The 21,579-nt window shown below is 35.5% G+C and overlaps 1 protein-coding gene across 1 annotated transcript; it reads right to left on the bottom strand.

Moving 5' to 3' along the window:
- Positions 1-1,325: 1,325 nt before the first annotated feature.
- emilin2b (elastin microfibril interfacer 2b) lies at positions 1,326-20,614 on the bottom strand. Its single transcript, XM_016293199.1, has 9 exons — positions 20,475-20,614; positions 16,588-16,713; positions 15,347-15,537; positions 12,697-14,136; positions 5,974-6,141; positions 5,831-5,878; positions 2,833-2,868; positions 2,619-2,750; positions 1,326-1,719 (listed from the first exon to the last, which is right to left on the bottom strand). Exons 1-9 carry the CDS (start codon positions 20,612-20,614, stop codon positions 1,403-1,405), a joined length of 2,598 nt encoding a protein of 865 aa, XP_016148685.1. The 3' UTR covers positions 1,326-1,402.
- Between the last annotated feature and the right edge of the window lie 965 nt (positions 20,615-21,579).

The following is a 21,579-nucleotide window of genomic DNA, read 5'->3' as shown; positions in this document are numbered from 1 at the left end:
AATGGTGTGTAATAATGTCTGAGTTTGGGCAAAAACACTGAGTCATGAAGAAGTTTTCATTCAGTCGTTGGGTGAGATGATTTCTATTTTAAGCCTGGTGAGGTTATTGAAAACTGGTGAAAAGTGTTAGTGTTGTGTGGAAAATGTTGTTTTCTGGCATTTTTTTCTGCCAATAAATGGACTGCGGTCCACATTTGGATCCAACATTGGTTCCACCCCAGAGTGTGAATCATTTTGTAAAACTCATAGCTTCATCATTATATTAACCACATATAAACGAGGCTGTTCTGACTGCTCTGTGTGGAATTAACTTCTAAGAAACGACTCGCGGTCGAGGTGGAACAATCTTGTTCACTAATTGGTGACCTTTACGATAAAAAAACATCTGTAGATTTACTAGCACCCTACCAGATAAACTTGCAAAATCATGTTTGTTCTTCCAATTAACAATCAATACAACATTTCTAAATGCTGTAGTCATTTTTTGTTTTTAAACGGATTCTCATTCTGTTTCTCTGCTTTGATTTATGTCTCAATTGACAGTGCTTTACTTGAAGCCTGTATATATAATGCAATATATATAAAGCATTCTTAATGCATTGTGTCACTTTATAATTCAGTACATGATCTCATGGGTAATTGCAACCAAAGTTATAGTTAATACTTCATTTTTACACCATTAGAAACTATAATGCATTAAAGCATGACGATGTTCACTAATTGGTGACCTTTACGATAAAAAAACATCTGTAGATTTACTAGCACCCTACCAGATAAACTTGCAAAATCATGTTTGTTCTTCCAATTAACAATCAATACAACATTTCTAAATGCTGTAGTCATTTTTTGTTTTTAAACGGATTCTCATTCTGTTTCTCTGCTTTGATTTATGTCTCAATTGACAGTGCTTTACTTGAAGCCTGTATATATAATGCAATATATATAAAGCATTCTTAATGCATTGTGTCACTTTATAATTCAGTACATGATCTCATGGGTAATTGCAACCAAAGTTATAGTTAATACTTAATTTTTACACCATTAGAAACTATAATGCATTAAAGCATGACGATCAAATGCCTCGTTTGTAATGGGTTTTATTGGTTTTGTCTCTGGGACACGGCATCACAGTATGGTAAGAGAAATTCGGCCAATCACAACGCACTGGACAGCTGGCCAATCACAGCACACCTCGCTTTTCAGACCGATGAGCTTTGTAAAAATCGAAACGTTTCAGAAAGGCGGGGCATAGAGGAGAAACAATAATGTACAGTATGTGGAAAATAATGTGTTTTTCGAACCTTAAACCGCATAAAAACATTTCATTACACCAAGTACACAAAATAATGTTCTATTTTAGCAACGTCATATGACCCCTTTAATGTTTGCCATTGGCTGTGGGTTATCGCTTTCCTACTGTTGGGTAAAGCAGAACTCCGCTGAATGAGGACAGGATTTCACTGGATGCTGAAATGGCCAGTCTCCCTGATGTGAGCACCAGTCCCGTCCTCTGGCCCCGCTTCAGATGAAGAGCAAGACTTACAGAGACGGTCCCTCCACAGATGCAGTCCTGAGTGTCTCTGCCTCCCGTTGCAGCAGTGGAAAGCTTCTGGATGTTGCGATTGGCTACTGAGAGAAAGGCCTCGACTCTTTCTCCCGCTTGAGCGGTTAAAACAGCGCTCAGCAGGTACCGTCCGTCCAGGGGAACAGTGAACACACCTAGAAAATGAAGATTCTGATTACAAAAATGCTAGAATGCTATTGTTATTGTGTATGATTTTTTTTCTACAGAAAATTCACTGGCCAATGTGGAAAAGGTGTATGGTATTCTGTTCTAAATGCATGTTAAATGCAATTTAAATAAAGTGTATTATAATATTATAGTATTATAGTTTTCAGCTAGCTGAATTTTTAGGAGCCGCTTAAGCTTAATTTCATAATTGTATTGTAAATGTTTAAAATACTGCTGAATGTTCTGACAAGCATTTATGGTAAACTAAAATACACTTTAAAATTATTTAAGACATTTGTAATAATGAAGTTGCAATCTAGTACATTCAAAATATATTATTGAATAACACATTACAGTTAAAATCATATTCAGATACTTCACATGTTGGTCAACAGATCAAAAATAAACATACTTTAAAGCATGACAAATGATCAAAATGTAATGATTTAATTTGTAAAACTTTTGATTTGACATTACAAAATGCACTTTTTAAAAGTGTACTTAAGTATATTAAGAAACAAATCTTACGTGCTTTACTGTTAGTCAAAACAAAATAAGTGTGCTTCTTTACAGCATGACTAAAGATTATTAAAACATAACGACTTAAAATGTACTTTAAAGTAGAACTTTTAATAGTTCTACTTTACAGGTCTACTTTCACATAACATAGTTATGAAAGTGTCTCTCTTTAAAGTGATCTTATTTCATTAATATTATATGATTGGCAAGTAAAGTTAAAAAATATATATATTATTTTAAGATTTGAAGTTCACAACAAGTGCACATTCAATACAATACAGTGCATTTCTTTTTCACAAAGGTAGCTTTTGTAAACACTAGAAATAAATGATCATTTATGATTTTGTCTTGTCATAAATGAATGTACCTGTTTGTGGGTCATAGTGTCTTCCATCATTTAACAGAACATTGTTGAATCGGATGATGCCGATTTCTCCAGGGAATGGTGTCAGTGTCAGACCAGCCGAAAACGACACATAGGTCATCATTCGCCCTTCTCCTGCATAAATACACACACACTCACTTTACTGTCACTTATTGACAACACAGCTCTGTAAAATATACGGGAGGTTTAGTTGTACCTGTGGCCATTTGTACTGTCCTCAGTGGAATCTGTGCTGTAGATGCAGGAAAGAAACAGTTGTGAATACACTGTATAAAATGGTAATATTCAATACATATATGTTATGTTCTGCCAGTGTTGGGGAAGCAACTTTAAATTATTCATAACTTGTAGTCTGGCAAGCTACAGTTTTAAAGTACGTAATCTACAGCCAAGTTACTGAAATTCAAACTACTGAAAAGCTATTGAAAAGCAATGAGCTTCACTACTAGTGACTGCAACACTGCAAGATAACAAAAAAGTAGCGAGAAAAAGCTTTCTTTGTTCATTTCTGAACACTAATGTTATTAGTATGTATATACCAACATAACTCAATACTTTGAGTGATAAGAGGACTGTCACTTATATCTTACTGCTGATACAGCTTTGACTTTCATGGAGCGCGTTTCATTCCTCTCTTCTCTTACATCTCTCTCCTTAGACACTCTAGCGGCGTTCTTTAATCTCTCCTGTCCAGGGCTTTTAACTCTGTTGCCCCCTTAAAAATCAAGTCTATGGTCTCTGGGAGGTCTCCGGGACCCCTAAAATCAATAGTGTTGACATTGTAAAATTAAAAAGAACCTGAGTGAAATGCTATATAAAGTTATTGGGGTCATTTGTCTATCCTACTTCTTTTAGATATCTGTGCTGCTTTTTTAACATATTTGATCATGATATCTACTTGACTGACTGCAGACTGCAGGTCGGTCTATCAGGTCCAGTCTTAGACTGGTTTAGACCCTACTTAAGCAACAGGTAATACTACGTTGCGCAGGATCCTCACACCTTCAGACAACATGTGATATATTGTGGTGTCCCTCAAGGCTCAATCCTGGGTCCTCTATTATTTAACTTATACATTCTTCCTTTATCAAGTGTAATTCATGAATATAATATTTAATTTCTTCAGTATGCAGATGAAACACATCTATATAGTACAGCAATTATCCAGTCTCCACATGAAGCATCTAATGCATCACAATGCACAACAATGAAGGATGTCCTGATCTGCAAAGTTACTCCAGTTTTGAGTAGACAGCGGATTGGTCCAGTGAAGGCAGTGTGAAAATGAATGATGATATATATGATTCGAAAGTAAAACATACTTTAAGTATGTCATAGATATATCATTGTATAATTTCATTTCTATGACAGGCGAGTTATCTGGTGCAAAACCAATAAGTATCTTGAAAGGGAATGGGAACACATACTTACATTGCAAGAAAACACTGTAGCCTGTAACATCTGTACAGTGAATGTGCGATTACTATGTGTGTGAGAGAGAGGTAAAAGAAGTGAATGAATGAGTGTTATGTGTATGTGAAAGGTAAAAGCAGATTTTTGTGTGAGCGTTTTGTGTTTGTGTAAGCATTTTGTGAGTGTGTGCATGCATTTTGTTTCTATCTGTGAATGTTTCCTGTGTCTACCCGTGTTCTTCAGAATTGATGTCAAGATACTCTTATTAGATTGTAAATGTCTTCTAAAAATAAGTTTACTAAACGTATTCCAGCAAGATCAGTTAGATAATCAAGCTTGTATTGCTGATTTCAGGCCATACCTAAACACAAAGACAAAAAGTGGTGGGCCATTGGGGAAATTATCATTAAATAGGTTTTGTCTTTCAGTTACTTTGGGGAAAATATTTTCTTGATTTCATCACTTAATTTAAACTAAGGGCAATTAACTCTTTTTTTTTTTTTTTTTTACATTCACTGAAATAAATTTTGGTTAGACATAACAGTATTTATTTGACGCAGTACCCATACTTGAACTTCACTGTATTTGTTCAGTTGTGAATGGCTGATCACTATAAAATATGGCAAATACTTAGAGGATGTCCTCGTTAGGCAGTGTTCCAAATTATGTAAGAATCAGACAGAAGATTGCATTATGATAAGCTAATTTACTTTTTGTATCCATTTCTGTAAGGAAATCATTTTGCATTTGCTTTTAAAAAACCTCATTTCAAACTCCTAGGTTGTATGTCTGATTTGAACAAAATTGAGTTTGTATCCTGTATTAGCTACATCAAAAAGCTTGAACCCTGATAATTGTGGCTATTTAGTTTATTTAGTAATTCCCCAACACTGTTCAGCTACAATGAAGTATTGAATACCAGAAACGGAGTCAGGACTGAGAGCGGCAGCTGGAATCCCTGGATAACCTGTCGAGAACAATTCAACAAATTCTTTGAGGTAACCCTGATTTTCTTTTACATGTTTTTATTAGACACACACAGTGTGTGCATGCATTTTGTTTCTATCTGTGAATGTTTCCTGTGTCTACCCGTGTTCTTCAGAATTGATGTCAAGATACTCTTATTAGATTGTAAATGTCTTCTAAAAATAAGTTTACTAAACGTATTCCAGCAAGATCAGTTAGATAATCAAGCTTGTATTGCTGATTTCAGGCCATACCTAAACACAAAGACAAAAAGTGGTGGGCCATTGGGGAAATTATCATTAAATAGGTTTTGTCTTTCAGTTACTTTGGGGAAAATATTTTCTTGATTTCATCACTTAATTTAAACTAAGGGCAATTAACTCTTTTTTTTTTTTTTTTTTTACATTCACTGAAATAAATTTTGGTTAGACATAACTGAGTATTTATTTGACGCAGTGCCCATACTTGAACTTCACTGTATTTGTTCAGTTGTGAATGGCTGATCACTATAAAATATGGCAAATACTTAGAGGATGTCCTCGTTAGGAAGTGTTCCAAATTATGTAAGAATCAGACAGAAGATTGCATTATGATAAGCTAATTTACTTTTTGTATCCATTTCTGTAAGGAAATCATTTTGCATTTGCTTTTATAAAACCTCATTTCAAACTCCTAGGTTGTATGTCTGATTTGAACAAAATTGAGTTTGTATCCTGTATTAGCTACATCAAAAAGCTTGAACCCTGATAATTGTGGCTATTTAGTTTATTTAGTAATTCCCCAACACTGTTCAGCTACAATGACGTATTGAATACCAGAAACGGAGTCAGGACTGAGAGCGGCAGCTGGAATCCCTGGATAACCTGTCGAGAACAATTCAACAAATTCTTTGAGGTAACCCTGATTTTCTTTTACATGTTTTTATTAGACACACACACACGTATCTGAATACACTTACCTGGTGCTCCTGCATAGCCTGTAATGGACGGCATGCTCCCATTGATCCCCTGAGGGGTGTGAGACGAGACTTTGGTTACTCGAGGCGCTGCTTCCCCAGACACCAGCGATGGGAGTGGATGACCTCCCTCCATGGAAACTTTTACAGTCGCTGTACCTTCAGGAACACCTGGAGTGATGCAGAAGAGTGATGGCTGAGACTTAGAGAAGAAGAAGACATAAAGACCGCCTGACAGTTAACAGGTGTGACTTTGCTATATACAAAAGGTTAAATCCATCCGGTCGAAAAGAAATCTCAGCATTAGGTAGAGCTGGAGAAACTTTAGAATTCTTATTCAATTCCATTTTAATTCAGAGTCATGATCCAATTCCAAAATGAGTCTTGATGCATCTCAATTTTTAGCAACAGTGCAGGGGAACAAATGAACTTGGCAACATAAAGTGGCTCGTTGCTAAATTCTGTGTAAAGATTTTGCATATAAGTCATATTTGAATACGTGTATCAGCCAATAGAAACAGAATATGCAGCAATAATAATCTAATATCACAGGCAGCTCCGTGGATTTTGTTGTTCTGCATCAGAGTAATCTTACACTTTGCAATAATCTTGTTTTCTATGGCTGTGCATAAAACTGATTAAAGTGAGATACAATGTTTTCTGTGCAAAAACATTTAAGCTGCATTAAAAATAATGATTTATTTGAAATTTAAATGGACATATTGTAGATTTATTAAATATACATAATTGTTTGACCGAAAAAAAAAAAAGAAGAATTGGTAAAAGAGTGTAACCCATTTTGTTCTATATCTTAACAAGTTCTAAAACTTGAAACTATAAGACGTACTCCAAATCTGTTCAAATTCTGGACTTCTAAAACCTTCTTATGAAGACCTGGAGAAAGGTAGAAGAATGCTGATGGGAGGACAGGATAACAATTAACAGACACAAACAACAAACCGCCATCTGGTTCAAGAGAATCCGTCATGATGTCTCGCTGTTTTAAAATACCACCAAATCTCAAAAAAGCCTCAAAAGCAACATAGTGGCAAATAAACATAAAAGCAACATAGTGGTGAAAAGTTCTATGTAATCTTAATAATAGGAGTGTTTATGGTTTGTATGGAGGTGAGGACAAAGGGTAGTCATTTTCCAAGTCTGAATACAACCAGAGACAGACAGACCTCTGATGCTGTCAGATTTTATTGGTGTTTCAAAATGTGTTATTGAAATGTAATCCTGACAAATAGTTTCAGAGATTTATCTCTTTCCCCAGTCAAGTTAAAGTATATAGGAGCTGTATGCCTTGTATTCCTGTTACTTACACTGAAAACAGCAGCTCAGAAATATTACCAAGATGGCTGGCAAGTAACTGATCTGCCCTATAGGTACTTTGGTTTAGCTGCCTCTGAGCCCAGGTGTTTGTAAGAACGCTTGTGTATTTCTCACTAAATACTTTATGCTCAATGAACAGCGATTAGCACACATGCTCTTCAGCTACTGCTTGTGTACATTATGCACACAGATGTTCAACATAGAAAAGCCCTAAAGGGCACAATGGAAAAGGGTTTTATATTTTTCTGCTATAAAGCTTTTCTTAATTTTTCTGGATAATTGTTTTCAGTGTTAATAATCAATGTGCTGGGAAATTGCAATATATGAAAAAAGTATATTTTGGCTAATAATTAACTAGTAGTGCTGTCAAACGATTAATCACGATTAAATCACATCCAAAATAAAAGTTTTTGTTTACATAATATACAGTATGTGTGTGTACTGTGTATATTTATTATGTATATACAAATACAAACACATGCATGTATATATTTAAGAAAAATATGCTATGTTTACATATTAAATATATTTATATATAATATAAGAATATAAATATATAAATGTATATACGTAAATATTTTCAATATATATACTCTATCTGTGTGTCTTTATATATACATAATAAATATACACAGTACACACACATATATTATGTAAATAAAAACTTTTATTTTGGATGCGATTAATCATTCGACAGCACTATTAACTAGTGTCAACTTTTGGCCACTAGGTCGTAAGAAACATAATAAAAAATCATCCCTGAAAAAACTAAATCATCCGAGAGCTAACCGGTGTACATTGTGCAAGAATTGCTATTATAATCACAAGACATGTATTAAGTTGCTCCCCTGATTCTCTGAATTACTATGAGTTAAATTGGCATGGTACACTGCAACTGAAATGGCATTCCTGTGGTTATTTTATGATATTTTACGACTCGTGTACATTTTTACAGTAAAAAAAAAAGTAAATTTAACCATAAATTTAAGTTAAAACTGCAAGCATAAAATTTTGCTATTGCATTTTTCTATGGTAAAGTTCTGGCAACCACAGCTGGCTTTTTTTTTTTTTTTTTTACTGTAAATTCCACCGTTTTTTTTAACAGTGCTACTGAAAAAAAGTGAGTTGCTTCCCAACACTGAGAGAAGGGGAGATGGAGCTGCTTTACATGTCACACCCACTCGCTCACATGATCTCATCTACTAAAACACACGCATATGTTGGCATTCCTATTATTACGAGAACTTTCCATAGGCGTAATGGTTTTAAGGATATTTTCTGTTCCCTAAACCAACTTTTTTAAACTTATTTAGTATGTTTATTTAGCCATTTAAATTACAGGGGACAAGTGTGTATATACAATTAATACAATTATGCACGAGCCCTTATTCAAAGTGTGATGTGAATGTGAGGGTGTTGCTGAGAAACGCAGGCGGTGCCTCTACATCACTATATTCGGCCGATTATGCGATTATGTCTGCTTGTCATGCTCACAAGTCACCCTGACTGGGTCAAACTAGTGGAGCGGGTAATTACAAAGCTCCAAAACTTCATCTGTGAGTGAGCTGTGAAAGTTTTTAGCGACATCTCAGATTTCATAAAAATTGGAATTTACCACATAACACGGAATGGATTTATATCAAATTTTGTTGGGTTTTGTTCAGTACACTTCAAATCATGATTATGATGGATTAGTGCACTGAAAAAAATGATTAATTGAATTTTCAAAATGTTTTTGGTTGCAATCAATTTATTTTAGCTACATTTAAACAAACAAATTTAGTTTAGCTGTCAACATTTCTTTTAAATGTAGCTCAAATTAATTGTTTGCAAACACTTACCTTAAAAAATGTAGTATAATTTTTTTCAGTGTGTCTGTGAACATTAAACCACAAAAAGAAAAATTTTAATATGAATCCTACATGTTGTTGAAAAATAATGTCACAGGGCCCTATTATTACATAACTTAAAAGATAAATACATAAATACATAGAAAGAAAGAAAGAAAGAAAGAAAGAAAGAAAGAAAGAAAGAAAGAAAGAAAGAAAGAAAGAAAGAAAGAAAGACATTTTATGAATTCAATTAAGTAGACAAGTTTTTTTATTGATAATTAAAATATTATTAAACCATTACAATGGAATTCTGGAAAATTCAAATGTAAAACACAGAATTTGGGAAATATAAAACAGAATTTGGGGAAAAAAGTATTTCATAGGGCCCTAAAAATTTTATTTTTGATTAAAATATTTTTTTTTATAAAATGTTAAATTGTATGTTTCATCATTTCAATTAGTTAGACCCGCTTTTTGATAACTACAATTTGATTTAATCATTAAAATGTACATGTAAATATTACAACGGAGCAAACAAAATTTGTAAAAAAAAATTTTTTAAAAACTAATAAAATTGAATGTGGGGGAAAAATTAAATGGATTTCATAGGCCCATAATTATTGTAATTGTTAGTTCTTAGTTAGTTTGGTAAGATACTTTGTATAACATACTGTAGTGTTTGCATTTAACTTAAAACAAATATAAATATCAAAAAAGACCTGCACTTTTACTGGACTACAGAAACCTACTGCCTCGTTTCAGTGGCATTCTAATAAGATCGAAAGGGGTCAAAGACAGGCATGCAGGAGGGCTCAACGCCCCTCTACATGTGTTGCATTTATCTTAAGAAAGGAATGCAATAAAAGAGAGCTTCTGTTTATTACAGAGAAAGGAACAGGAAGGAGGAACAGAGGGGACATTGAATCGTGGGATAATGCAGTGGTTATATCAATGTCTTTTCTGATAAACTAATGGCCACTCTCCCAGAATGGAGTTCCACAATTAGACCTCCAGATAAAATATATAAAAATACACGTGTGAGCAGTGAGACATGCTTGGAGGAAAAGATCATCTCAGGGGTCAAATGTGACTTCTTAAATCCACCTCATCTGAATATCACAAATCGATGTCTGTCAAAAAATAACATGCACAATACACTGTAGTATTTACGAGAAGCAGAGGTCCTGTAAAGCGTTACTGTTTTCTTATATTCAGGTTCAGCACTTTATTTTAACAGTCCTGTTCTGCATGTAGTCTACATACTACCGTATATACTTATTAACGTAATTATAATAACTAGGGAATTACTACGTACTAATCCTGAACCTACCCTTAAACCAATCTTAACCGAGCAGTTGCCTTATATTACCCTGTAATTACAAGTAAGTGCATGTAATGTAAAATAAAGTTCAACCACATGCACACAAAATTCATAATCTTCAAGAGTCCTTGAGTATATCTTTTGGACTTACTGCAAACAAAGCTTACTGCAAACAAAGCCACTTTGTGGCTTCGTCCTTATGCAATTTTACTTATATTTTGCCACTAAGTGTGTTGCAACAGAATCAAATGCATTATTCTGATTGCTGCTAGGGTGAAACGCCAAACTGACTCATGTGTCCAGAACATCTTGTAAATTACAAACACAAAATCACCAAATGAGAAGCAGATGCCCACATGTGTGTTCAAACATGCACACACACACACACACACACAATATAATCCTATAAAGGTCCAAACGTTGCACAACTCTGGAGTCAGTCCAGCTGCAACATGTGTGTACAATTAATACGTAAAGGGGAAATACTACTTCCCCTGGGAGATACCTGCTTATAACACACAATCATTCTTGTGTTTGTAAAGGAAATCCCTCTAAAAACACAACCTCATGCACACCGTAGCCTACATTTGCATTGTGGAGCTCATACAGCAGAAGCTTCCAAAAACACAAAAGATGACCAGCAAAATATATTGTTTTAACTAGCAGCATTAGCAAAACAGACCAGTTGCTTACACTCTTAAAAACAGATTATTCATTGGCATTTATCCATGAAGATCCTTCAACATTCATATTACGCAAAAGGGTTCTTAATAGTGGCAAAGGTTCTTTAGAAATTTAAAATGTTCTTCAAATGGCTCTTTTAAGAATTGTTCACTGGAAGGTTCTTTTTGGAACCAGACATTTGGAACCTTCTTTGCCATCGCTGTGAAAACCCATTTCTTGGAACCTTTATTTTTAGTTTTTAGATCAGATTTTCAGACTTTTTCCCCTCTGTATTGGATAGTAGGGACAGGAAATTACTAGGGAGACTATTGGGAATTTCGCATATACAGCCTTTTTATGGAAAATTACAGTTCGGTGATCATGCATGAACAGGACATTTTGAAAAATACCAATTAATCAGTCCTGCCAAATTTCAGGGAGGAGAAGTTGTAACCTAACTGGTAAATTACCGGTAAACAAATACACAAAATTACCAGTACAAGCACATAAAAAGTCAGGATGCACTAGTGTAAGAAGTCTGCTTTGGGCCTACCATAAAGATCTGATGGAGGTGATGTGATTACTCTTCACTGTTTGCAGTAACATTGTCACTCGGAAGTCAAAAGAAAAGTTGTTAAACTGGACAGAGAAAGAAACTAAAGAGATTCTTCTCATCCAGGCAGATACATAAAATGGTGCAGTGCATTTAAAGGTCATTTTCTATGACTGACACCACAGAGTTTACCAATATTTTGTTGCTGATTTGTGAATGCCATTGCTTTCATGAACAGTAGATATGCTATAATTACCAAAAAAAGTCAATCCAGAATTTTTACAGTAATACTACTATATCTTAATTAATCAAAGCAGGTTATGGCTGTAGCATGCCAAGAGAAAATATGCAAAGCACTGCATGACAGCTTTGAAGGACTAAAATAATATTTATAATCAAGCTGCAGTTAAAATGCTATCGGAAAAATCTTTTTTAAAAAGCTATTATTTGTTGCAGCTTGCCATTTCCATAAATGCATCACCAAGCAAGTCTAATGCAAGAAAGCCAGCTACAGACACTGACACATTTTCATGCATTATAAAAAGGTGAGTACTAACAATAGGAATTAGGAACATGGTGTAGAAAATTGTACATAAAAATAGTCCTCTTCTAATTTGCAATGTCAAAATGATTAGTTAGTTTTTAATGTTCACAAAAATTCACATAAATTTCTGATAATTCTATAACCTAGATGGTTTCTGGATTTTTCTTAGTCGGGGCTCAAACAATGTGCAATAATGTGATTGTTGTGGCTGTTTGTAAGAACTTTCTTAACCTTTTTTCACCTGAAGCCCTGTGGGTTTAGGGATAACTTGCATATGGAGGAAAAGGACAATCTTAAGTCTCTACTGAAGTATTTGTGTCATTTTAAATGAGCACCCCATCATTTTTCCAAGAAACAGGTTTCTGAAAATCCAGGCCTCTCTAATAGGACTGTCCTTACAAATACTGCATTATTTATTTGTATAAACTAGTCTGCAAAACACAATTTTTGTTATCCACAGAGGAGTATTGCTGCTTACCTGTTGGTGCATCAGTGATCCCATCCTGGCCATCTTTTGAGAGTTGTGAATTAGCTTTAAACGTGTTAATGTCTCTTGTATGTGCAAGTACTGTACTGTTCAGCTGATGGACGCAAGTCCACAAGCCATTGACGTGTTTGTTCAGTCCATCTTTAATCCGTTTCAGACTGTCTGACATTGGCTCAAATCGACCACAAACGCCTTCAATGCTAGCCACGCGTCCATCAAGTCCATCAAGCAAGCCCTTCATTGTCCTCCCTTGCTCTTGGCTTCGCCCAGAATCCACCTCTAGATTTTCCACCCGTTGCAGGAGGGTTTCAAAACTTGTGGTATGATTGAGATCTTCCTTAAGAGAGCCAACCTGGTCCTGCAGGAGTTGTGCATGTTTCTCCAAGACTTCCAGGCGTTCATCAAGGCCAAAGAGTAGCTGAGAAGTGCTGTTGTCACATTGAACACCACTGATCTTCTCTTCGAAAGCTATTCTTTGGTCTTCCTCTTCCTTAAATCTTTCCCTTCTCAGTTTCTCCTCAAGATAGAGGCAATGCACCTCTGCGCTCTTTTCTGCAAGACTAACCCTTGCCTCCAGAGCGTTCCCTTGTGCATTTATCTGTGCAATGGTGGCATTGTGCTCCCTAATGGTGTCTTGGAGTATCTGTTGGGTGTCCTTAAGCTTCTGGACCTCAGCATTGTCCAACTCTTGGGGTTTTCCAATGGGAAGCTGGAGACGCAAGTCTTGGATCTCTTTGCGGAGTTCAGTCTCTTTGGAGTCAAGGAGCTCGGCCAGGCTCAAGTAAGAGGTTTCTTGTTCCTCACACTGTTCTTGAACAGACAGCACTTTGTAGTCGCATGCATTCTTCATGTCTGCTATTTTGATGTCCATTCCTTGAAGAAGCTCCTCACGAAGGGCTGAAAGCTTCTCATCGATGTATGCTTGACATGGACACTCATTGGTTGCAGCTGTTGAGGAAGGCTGAAGCAGTCCAGTGTTGCTTGCTTCTGTTAATCGATGCATCTGTCCATCAATGTTCTGGATCCTCATCTGCAGATCTTGGATGCTATTAGTGTTGGTACCGATGGTGTTGGAGAGCTGGGTAATGTGGTTCTGTAGTTCATCAGTGCCTGGTGATGAATGGAGGTCATATGGGAGCGTAATGCTCTCGATTCCACCCGCTTTGACATCCTGTGGCTGTTGCAAATTCCCCAACATGTTTAGAACGAATTTGGTAACATCTTCCTGTAAATCTAGCCGTAGGTTCGCATTGGCAGAAGTCATGGCTTGCAGGCCGAGTACAGTCTGAGAAAGACGCTCCACTTCTTCTTCTAATGCCTGAACTCGTTGACTCTCATGTTGACGATCTCCATAATCTCCCAGTTGATGGCTATGATGTCCTTTCTGCCCAGGTTGAGACCATGGATGTGTCTCGGAGAACACTTCTGGTCCTAGAACAACCAAAATCACTTGTACTTGTTTCACAGTAACTTGACAAAAGAAAATAATAACAGTCTGCATCGATTTTCTTTCATTTTATGACAACTTCTAATGAAACGACGTTCAACCATTGAACTACATTGAGTTAAAGTAACAACTTGTAGCATAAACACATTTTTAAGATGATTACTCAAAAAAAATTTATTCTAACTAATTTCAACATAATTGAGTTGTGGCCCTATTTCAGCTATAACATCTAGCATAGCACATGTTAGTTTATTATTTAGAATTTCATTTCAGAGTGTACTAATCCAGATCAAATATTTCTTATTTCACTTTTCCAAATTAAGAGTTCATTTGCAAAAAAAACGATAAATGCCACTTTGAAAAAAGTGAGCCGATTGCCGTGCATTATTCTCCACATATAGCGCGATCTGAACCCTAAACATGTTTTGTCAAAAAAGACGGTTTTGTCCACTTTCAAGGCATCACGAGTTCATGTTTTACTGCAGAAGCTGACAAGCGCTCTTGTTGTTTTTGAACAGAAGCCGATAAGTCCATTTTAGCGAATCAGCGTGCTGTATTCAGGTCAGGTGACAAGGCTACTTTCACTTTGAAAAGACAGGCTGCTAGCTGAGAAGAGTTTCGTCAAAGCTGACTAAAAGTGATCGAGGATGGATCATTTCGACGAACTTGATGAACCGGTGATATCTTCTTCAGGGCAAAAAAGGAAAATAAAAGCTGAAACGTTTTCATGTAAATCTTGCAAAAGCAGCACGTTACACCGATGAGGGAAAAGCTCTGTGTATTGCGTGTAATCACATCCATACAGTTTATGATCACAACAACAACAACATTTGTCAGGCATCTACATTGCCATCTGAGGAGATTACAAAGATTAAACCAGTGTTTTTTAAACTCTAAAACATGAAATGTGGAGTTATCTACTTTTGCCAAAAAACGACTGTTGGAGTTATCTGCTTTTGCTATAAAACAAACTTTTAATATGTAAAAAAAAAAAAACATATTTTCAATTAACTTTATTAATTAATTTATTTTAATAAAATTTTGTAAATGACCTGTATTTGTTTAAGTTATTATTACTTAATCAAAATTTGATTGATATTACTTGGAATGCGCAATAAAAAATAATTATCGGTTATAAGTTATCGGTTTTTGCAAATGAACTCTTCAAATATAAGGTCATTTTAAAACATTTACCCAAGATGCTCTGTTGTTGGCTGCTGGTTGAGGGAACATCTCGACGTGGTTCCTCAACAACATTGGGTTTCTGAGGGGTATTTTTCAGCTCGGTACAGTCATGACCTTGATATCCTGGACAGCACCTCCATTCCAGTTCAGTCACTTGTTTGTAGCCTATTTTGTACATGGGCCTCATGTGAGTATGATACCTAGAAAGACAGTTATGGATTAGGATGTTACAAGTAGATCTCTGACCATAGTTTTAGATGGAACACGAACTATAAACTTAAAGTTTGCATTTGACAGTTGATACAATGCACTGTTTTGGCCTCAGATTCATAGCCACTTTACTATAACTAACATCAAAAATGAACTATCACAAATTTGTCCCACTGCAAGGGTTGTGGGGAATATTAGCCAAAAAAACATACACAGATGCACTGCATTTAGTGAGACACTAGTTGTCCTAAACTCATGCCACTGATTGACATAGAAGAGTGTCCAGGAAAAAAATAAAATAAAAATCAGGCCCACTTCATATCACGGGTCTTAAACTACTATGTACAAACATTTTAGTAAATACTTTGATATGATGCTGCGTACAAACATGTTTTTACGTTATACATTCTATTTTTGCAATGCAACATGAAAACAGTAAGTAACGATTCGTTTTCTGGTACATAAAGACACCTAATAAAGTGGGAACAATTTAATTTAAGCTTTAACTTCCACATTATAGCGAAAGACCACATATCCTGGATGTTTGCTGCATGTTTCAGAAGAAGCAAATTGACAACATTCTTCGTCTAATCACTCTGTCCACAAAAGAAAGCATTCCTGTTTTCATGAGCCATGCAAATTGCAGAAGTACGCACATAATTTATTAGGATTTACTCCAGCAGTGACACACATCTGGAGTGCAGCTTTAAAAGCAGGCGATGTGCACGAACATGTGTGACTGACTTTCTAATTGCAGCATTTCTGAAAAGTTCTCACGGATTCTGGACAATTTACACAGGCTACAACAGACTGTTCAGTGTGGCCCCTGGCCCTTCAGAGGTCATAAATAATTTGGAGACTGATAAAGAAATGACCTGCAAGTCAATGGGTCCAATTTAACAGCGCTGCTTCTATCCTTCTAGGAGCAATTCCACTTCAATCCAGTTCTGATCTCATCTAATCTGATCTCTGGTCACTTCCACCAATAAAAATGTCCATGCAACCCCCGGCCACTGCATGCGCTCTCCAGAGACACTTACATGAGCCGCTGTGTGCAGTCGGGCTGATTCGGCGGACAGGGCAGGAGCTGCGGCTCCATGACGTTTTCGTTCGCCACCAGCACAGCGCATGTCACGTTCTTATGCGCCACAAAAGCACACCAGTTTCTGCAAAAGAGTGAAGAACAGTGAAAACACATTTATACTCTACATTCAAGTAGGGATGTAACGATTACCGGTTTGATGATAAATCGTGATAAAATTCCCCACGGTTAGTATTACCGTTTCATCTTTTAATTATCATTAAAACCGTATTAGATTACCGCGATTTGAACAACTGGCGATAAATAAATACCAGCATAAAGCACAGTTTTAAGTAACAGTCTCATGTGCGCATAGCACGCAGAGTAGTTTAGTTTTGAGTGAAAACAGGGCGGAAAAGCTGGGAGGTTTTAAAAGAGTGCTAAGGGAATTATACAAATGAATATATGAGTTCATTATATGAATGTACCTCTGAAGGTTCTGATTGTCTTCAGAAACGATTCGATGGCATTTTGTTTTCATCTTCGCTCCATGTAATACCTAAAGGAAGTTTTCTTAATCGCAATACTGCTTTGTGCACGGAGGTTACGGGAAACGGCTCTAATTCTGCTTTTCCATAAGCGCCACCTGCTGTCAGCGAGTGGATTTACAGAGACCTATATTTACATTCAGCCTGTCTGCAATTTCTGTCTGGCCAAAAATGGACAGAATTTGCATGCCCTGCTGTAAACTTTGACCGGTTGATGAAAAACAAGCTTATGTGGATTCTACACATTTAAACAATTCAGATGAGTTATCTAGAATTATTTATGGAGCAGATAAAATGCATATAATCATTTATTAATCAATTATCATTTTATTTAAAGGCTGAACTGTGAGGTTTACCTTTTTATGAAACTTTTTCAAAGCTTTATTTGAACATTTACGCTAGATATTTGAACATGCTATTAAACTGTTGTCAGTTAAGTTGTCATTTAAAATCCGAACATCATTGGTGATGTTATTGTTTTAGTCATTATGCAAACAAAAAGTCATTTTATTTGTTGTTTGTTGATTTTTAAATATAAAACTTGGTGAAGTGATTTGTGTGTCGGTACTTTTTTAACATCTCCAGCACATTTTAACAATACCGTGATAATACTGATAACCGTGATAATTTTGGTCACTATAATCGTGATAAGAATTTTCAAATTATTTTCTACATTCAAGAAAATCATTCTCAAAAAAAAAAAAAAAAAAAGTTGGGTAACACTTTAGTATAGGGACCAATTCTCACTATTAACTAGTTGCTTATTAACATATTGGCTGTTTATTAGTACTTATAACCATATTCTACATCCCTAATCCTACTACACAATACCTAAACTTAACAACTACCGGTAACACTTTACTTGAAGGGGTGTGCATAAGACTGACATGACACCTTCATAATCATGACATGACACATGTCATGAATATGAAGGAGGTTTTATGCATGTTTATGACAACTGTCATTAAGTGTCATTCGCTCAGTTTTGTCATTTTAAATGCAAATATGACATTATTTGACCTAACCCTACCCCTACCCTTACCACTAACCTTAGCCCTTAACAAAGACATCTCAAACAATGTCATCTTTGCATTAAAAATTACATAACTGAGCAAATGACACTTAGTGACAGTTGTCATAAACATGCATAAAAACCTTCATATTCATGACGTGTCATGTCATGATTATGAAGGTGTCATGTCAGTCTTATGCACACCCCTTCAAGTAAAGTGTAACCCAACTACCTTACTATCTATTAATAAGCAGCAAATTAAGAGGCAAAAGTTGTAGTTAATAGTTTGTTAATAGCGAGAATTGGACCTTAAAATAAAGTGTGACCAAAAGTTCTACTTGGCTAACGTTCTCTGAAAGTTACAAACGTTTGAAGAATGTTTGTATAAAGTTTTCTGAGTTAGCACAAAAACGTTATTTAAGCCGTTCGTGGAATGTTTTGTACCATTTATAGCTGGACATTCATCGAATGTTTAAATGTTTTTAAAATGTTACGTTTTTAAATGTAACTACTTGTTTCAGAATGTTCAGAGAACATTCAAAAGTAACATTCCCAAAATTATTTATTACTATTAATTAAATAAATAAAAATGAATTATTATTGTAAATGTATCATTATTGTTTTATGTTTCTCGCTTTTTGAATATTGGTATGTTTTGTACAACGAGGAACGCTCTAGCCACTCCCATTGATTAATCAGCTGTCTTTGATTGCTTACTAATCGTTTAAGAATAATTGCTGTGTAACCTGAAGCTGAAACGCGTACTCGAATGATTTAGCCCAGTTAATTAAAGGCTTTTTATTTGTACTACACCAGTGCCTTGGAGTATTTCATCTTCTCAGTGGAACGTTCCCAAAATGTTTTTGAAATGTTTCGAACGTTCCAAAATAACTTAAATGGAACATTAGCACAGTGTTCTTTGAACATATTTTCGTTAGGTGGGTAATATTACCCAATCGTTCATAAGGAATGACTAATTACTTGGAAAAGCATGATAACACCCTATTAAAGACTGAAATCATTGTAAGCTTTTGAGGTTTTGGATGGATGAGAATTCCTTCTGACAGATTTAGTAGCACTAATTTATAGTGGGTTACTATGAACCGCGCCTTTAAGAAAAGTCTGTAAAAGCAGAGTTTTCCATATTGATTTTTCTCTGGTGTTGTATCACTATTTTGAATTATGCATTGCATTGTTGTTTTATGATTAAAGGAATGTCTGTCAATTTTATCGGATAATGTCCTGGCAGAAAATAACCAGTGCCTCTTTTGTTTCTTACAGTGTAGAATACAGTTCCAAATGGCTTGTAATTCCTCTAGAAGGATGTAGTAACTAACACTTATGTCATTACTAGTGGGCTACCATGATACAAAATGAATGAAAACCTAATCCTACAGAATCTTCTAATCATCCATAATAGTGTAGAGAAACACTGAGAAATGATATATTTCTTGGAGGTACGTTAAATAAATAAATCGCTGCAAGGGTTGCAACTGTTTGGGCATTTGGGAAGACTCCACATGTTCCTGAGGTCTCCATGAATCAATAGCGATTCAGTGAGAAAATGTCCTAGTCTTCTTCTTCAGTAATAACCTAAATAATAATAATAGGCCAACAAAACAGGTAAAGCTCAGAGGGATGCTGGGGGAAAAGCTCTAGAAAACGGCATTTAAAAACCATTTCTTCAGAATTATCCATAGTTAGTAAATACTTCTCTAGTATGAAAGATAACATTGACTACTAGGTCAAAATTATTTTTGCGGCTATTATTTATCATGTAAACAATTCGTTGACAGGTTAAAATAGTTATGTGTCCTGCATTAGATTAGTTGTGCATTAATTATTAAAGTGCATGAAGTTCCGGTTACAGTGCAACTATACATTTAAGTACTGAGTATTATTTAAAAAGCACTTACTAAGGTTTAGGGTTATGCATGTAATTATGTATAGCTAATTCACTGTTATTACTGCATTTACCTAACATCTTAGCAGCTCTCAGGAAGGCATGGGAACCTGCATTCAACTACTAATTCGTTCTGTTTCTTGTTAGTTAAACAGAAGTTGAACGACTGTGTTTCAACCAATCAGAATCAGAATGAGCTTTATTGCCAGACATGTTTACACATAACGAGGGGTTTGACACCAATGTGTCAAGATTCTTTACAATATCGGGACAAGAAATTAAAAAGCCAAGAGATGTGCTCAGCCCAGTTTAAATGGCAATATTATTAATAATAGGCCTATATATTAATGCATATAACTCTCAGAATCACATTTTACGCGAGATGCCCAGTTGTTGTTTTTTTCCTTCTCCAATGCCAACTCCATAATAGGAAGGACACTTACTTGTTTCGTTGTCTCGAAGCAGAGCTGGAGTAAGGGCTGCCCTGGAACAGACTGTACCTCGACGGAGTGCCATCAGTCAAAGCAAAGGTCATGAGAATAATAGATATAAGCGCTGCGTAACCTGCGAGGATGCGCTTCATCTCTAATCACCCAACCAGAGTCAGCGTACACCTTATCCGTGCTTTCATAAAAAGCTCGCAGAGTGCTTTTTTTTGTTGAAGTTTCTTGACAGGGTGATGATGGGACAAGAGTCTGCAAGAGCCCCCGCCCCAATGAGCGCTTCCTACTGGACTGCGCGCGGGATCAGGGTCCCAACTCCATTAGTGCTCTCCACTGATTATTACGCTCTGCTTTAGACGTGCTTATAGTTACGCCATTTCTTTAAAAAGGATGCCATCTTTTAAGAATCTCATAAAAAAAAAAAAAAAAGCAAAAAAACAAATCCTGAGAATATGAACCCCTTAAGTGTCACCATCCCCTCCCTCTTTAATTGAAACTTCAATTGTTATAATTCAGGAACGCTTTTGGAACACAGACCTAAGGTTGGACTTTTTTTTTTAAAAGACAATCTGAAGTGGAATCATTTCAAAATATGAAAGTATCAAAAATTATAGAAGTTTACATTTACTGTAAAGAAAATGCACTTTACCCATTTTTATTTTATATAAAATATTTTACTAAATATTTTAAATACAAAATTGCTATAAAATTAAAGCGTTATGTCTAAAGTTATGTTCCAAATTTGAAGTTGATATAAAAAAAAAGCAACTTATACCACAAACAGCCACCGGGTGCATCCAAACGCCGTTAATTTTTCTTTGCAATTTTCTGTCACAAATTTCTAAATTTCTGTCAATATTACTTCTATCTCAAAATAACCACCAAATATGGAATCGTCAAGATTATAACAAGTCTTGATTCTAAAAGACCGTAATATGATACTTGACTCCACCCACTAAAGGGGAAGAGTACCGTTTCCATGGTAACGCAGTGTCCGATTTCAAAATGGTTTTCACAGGATACATTTTTGAGGTTCTAAGATTTTAAATGAAATGTAATTTATGATGATTATTTAAATATGTGATAGAGAAAAAAGAATGAAAAA

This window comes from Sinocyclocheilus grahami, unplaced genomic scaffold (genome assembly GCF_001515645.1).
Source record: "Sinocyclocheilus grahami isolate Dianchi unplaced genomic scaffold, SAMN03320097.WGS_v1.1 scaffold300.1, whole genome shotgun sequence".
Taxonomy (NCBI): domain Eukaryota; kingdom Metazoa; phylum Chordata; class Actinopteri; order Cypriniformes; family Cyprinidae; genus Sinocyclocheilus; species Sinocyclocheilus grahami.
This window is presented reverse-complemented; position numbering and strand designations above follow the sequence as displayed.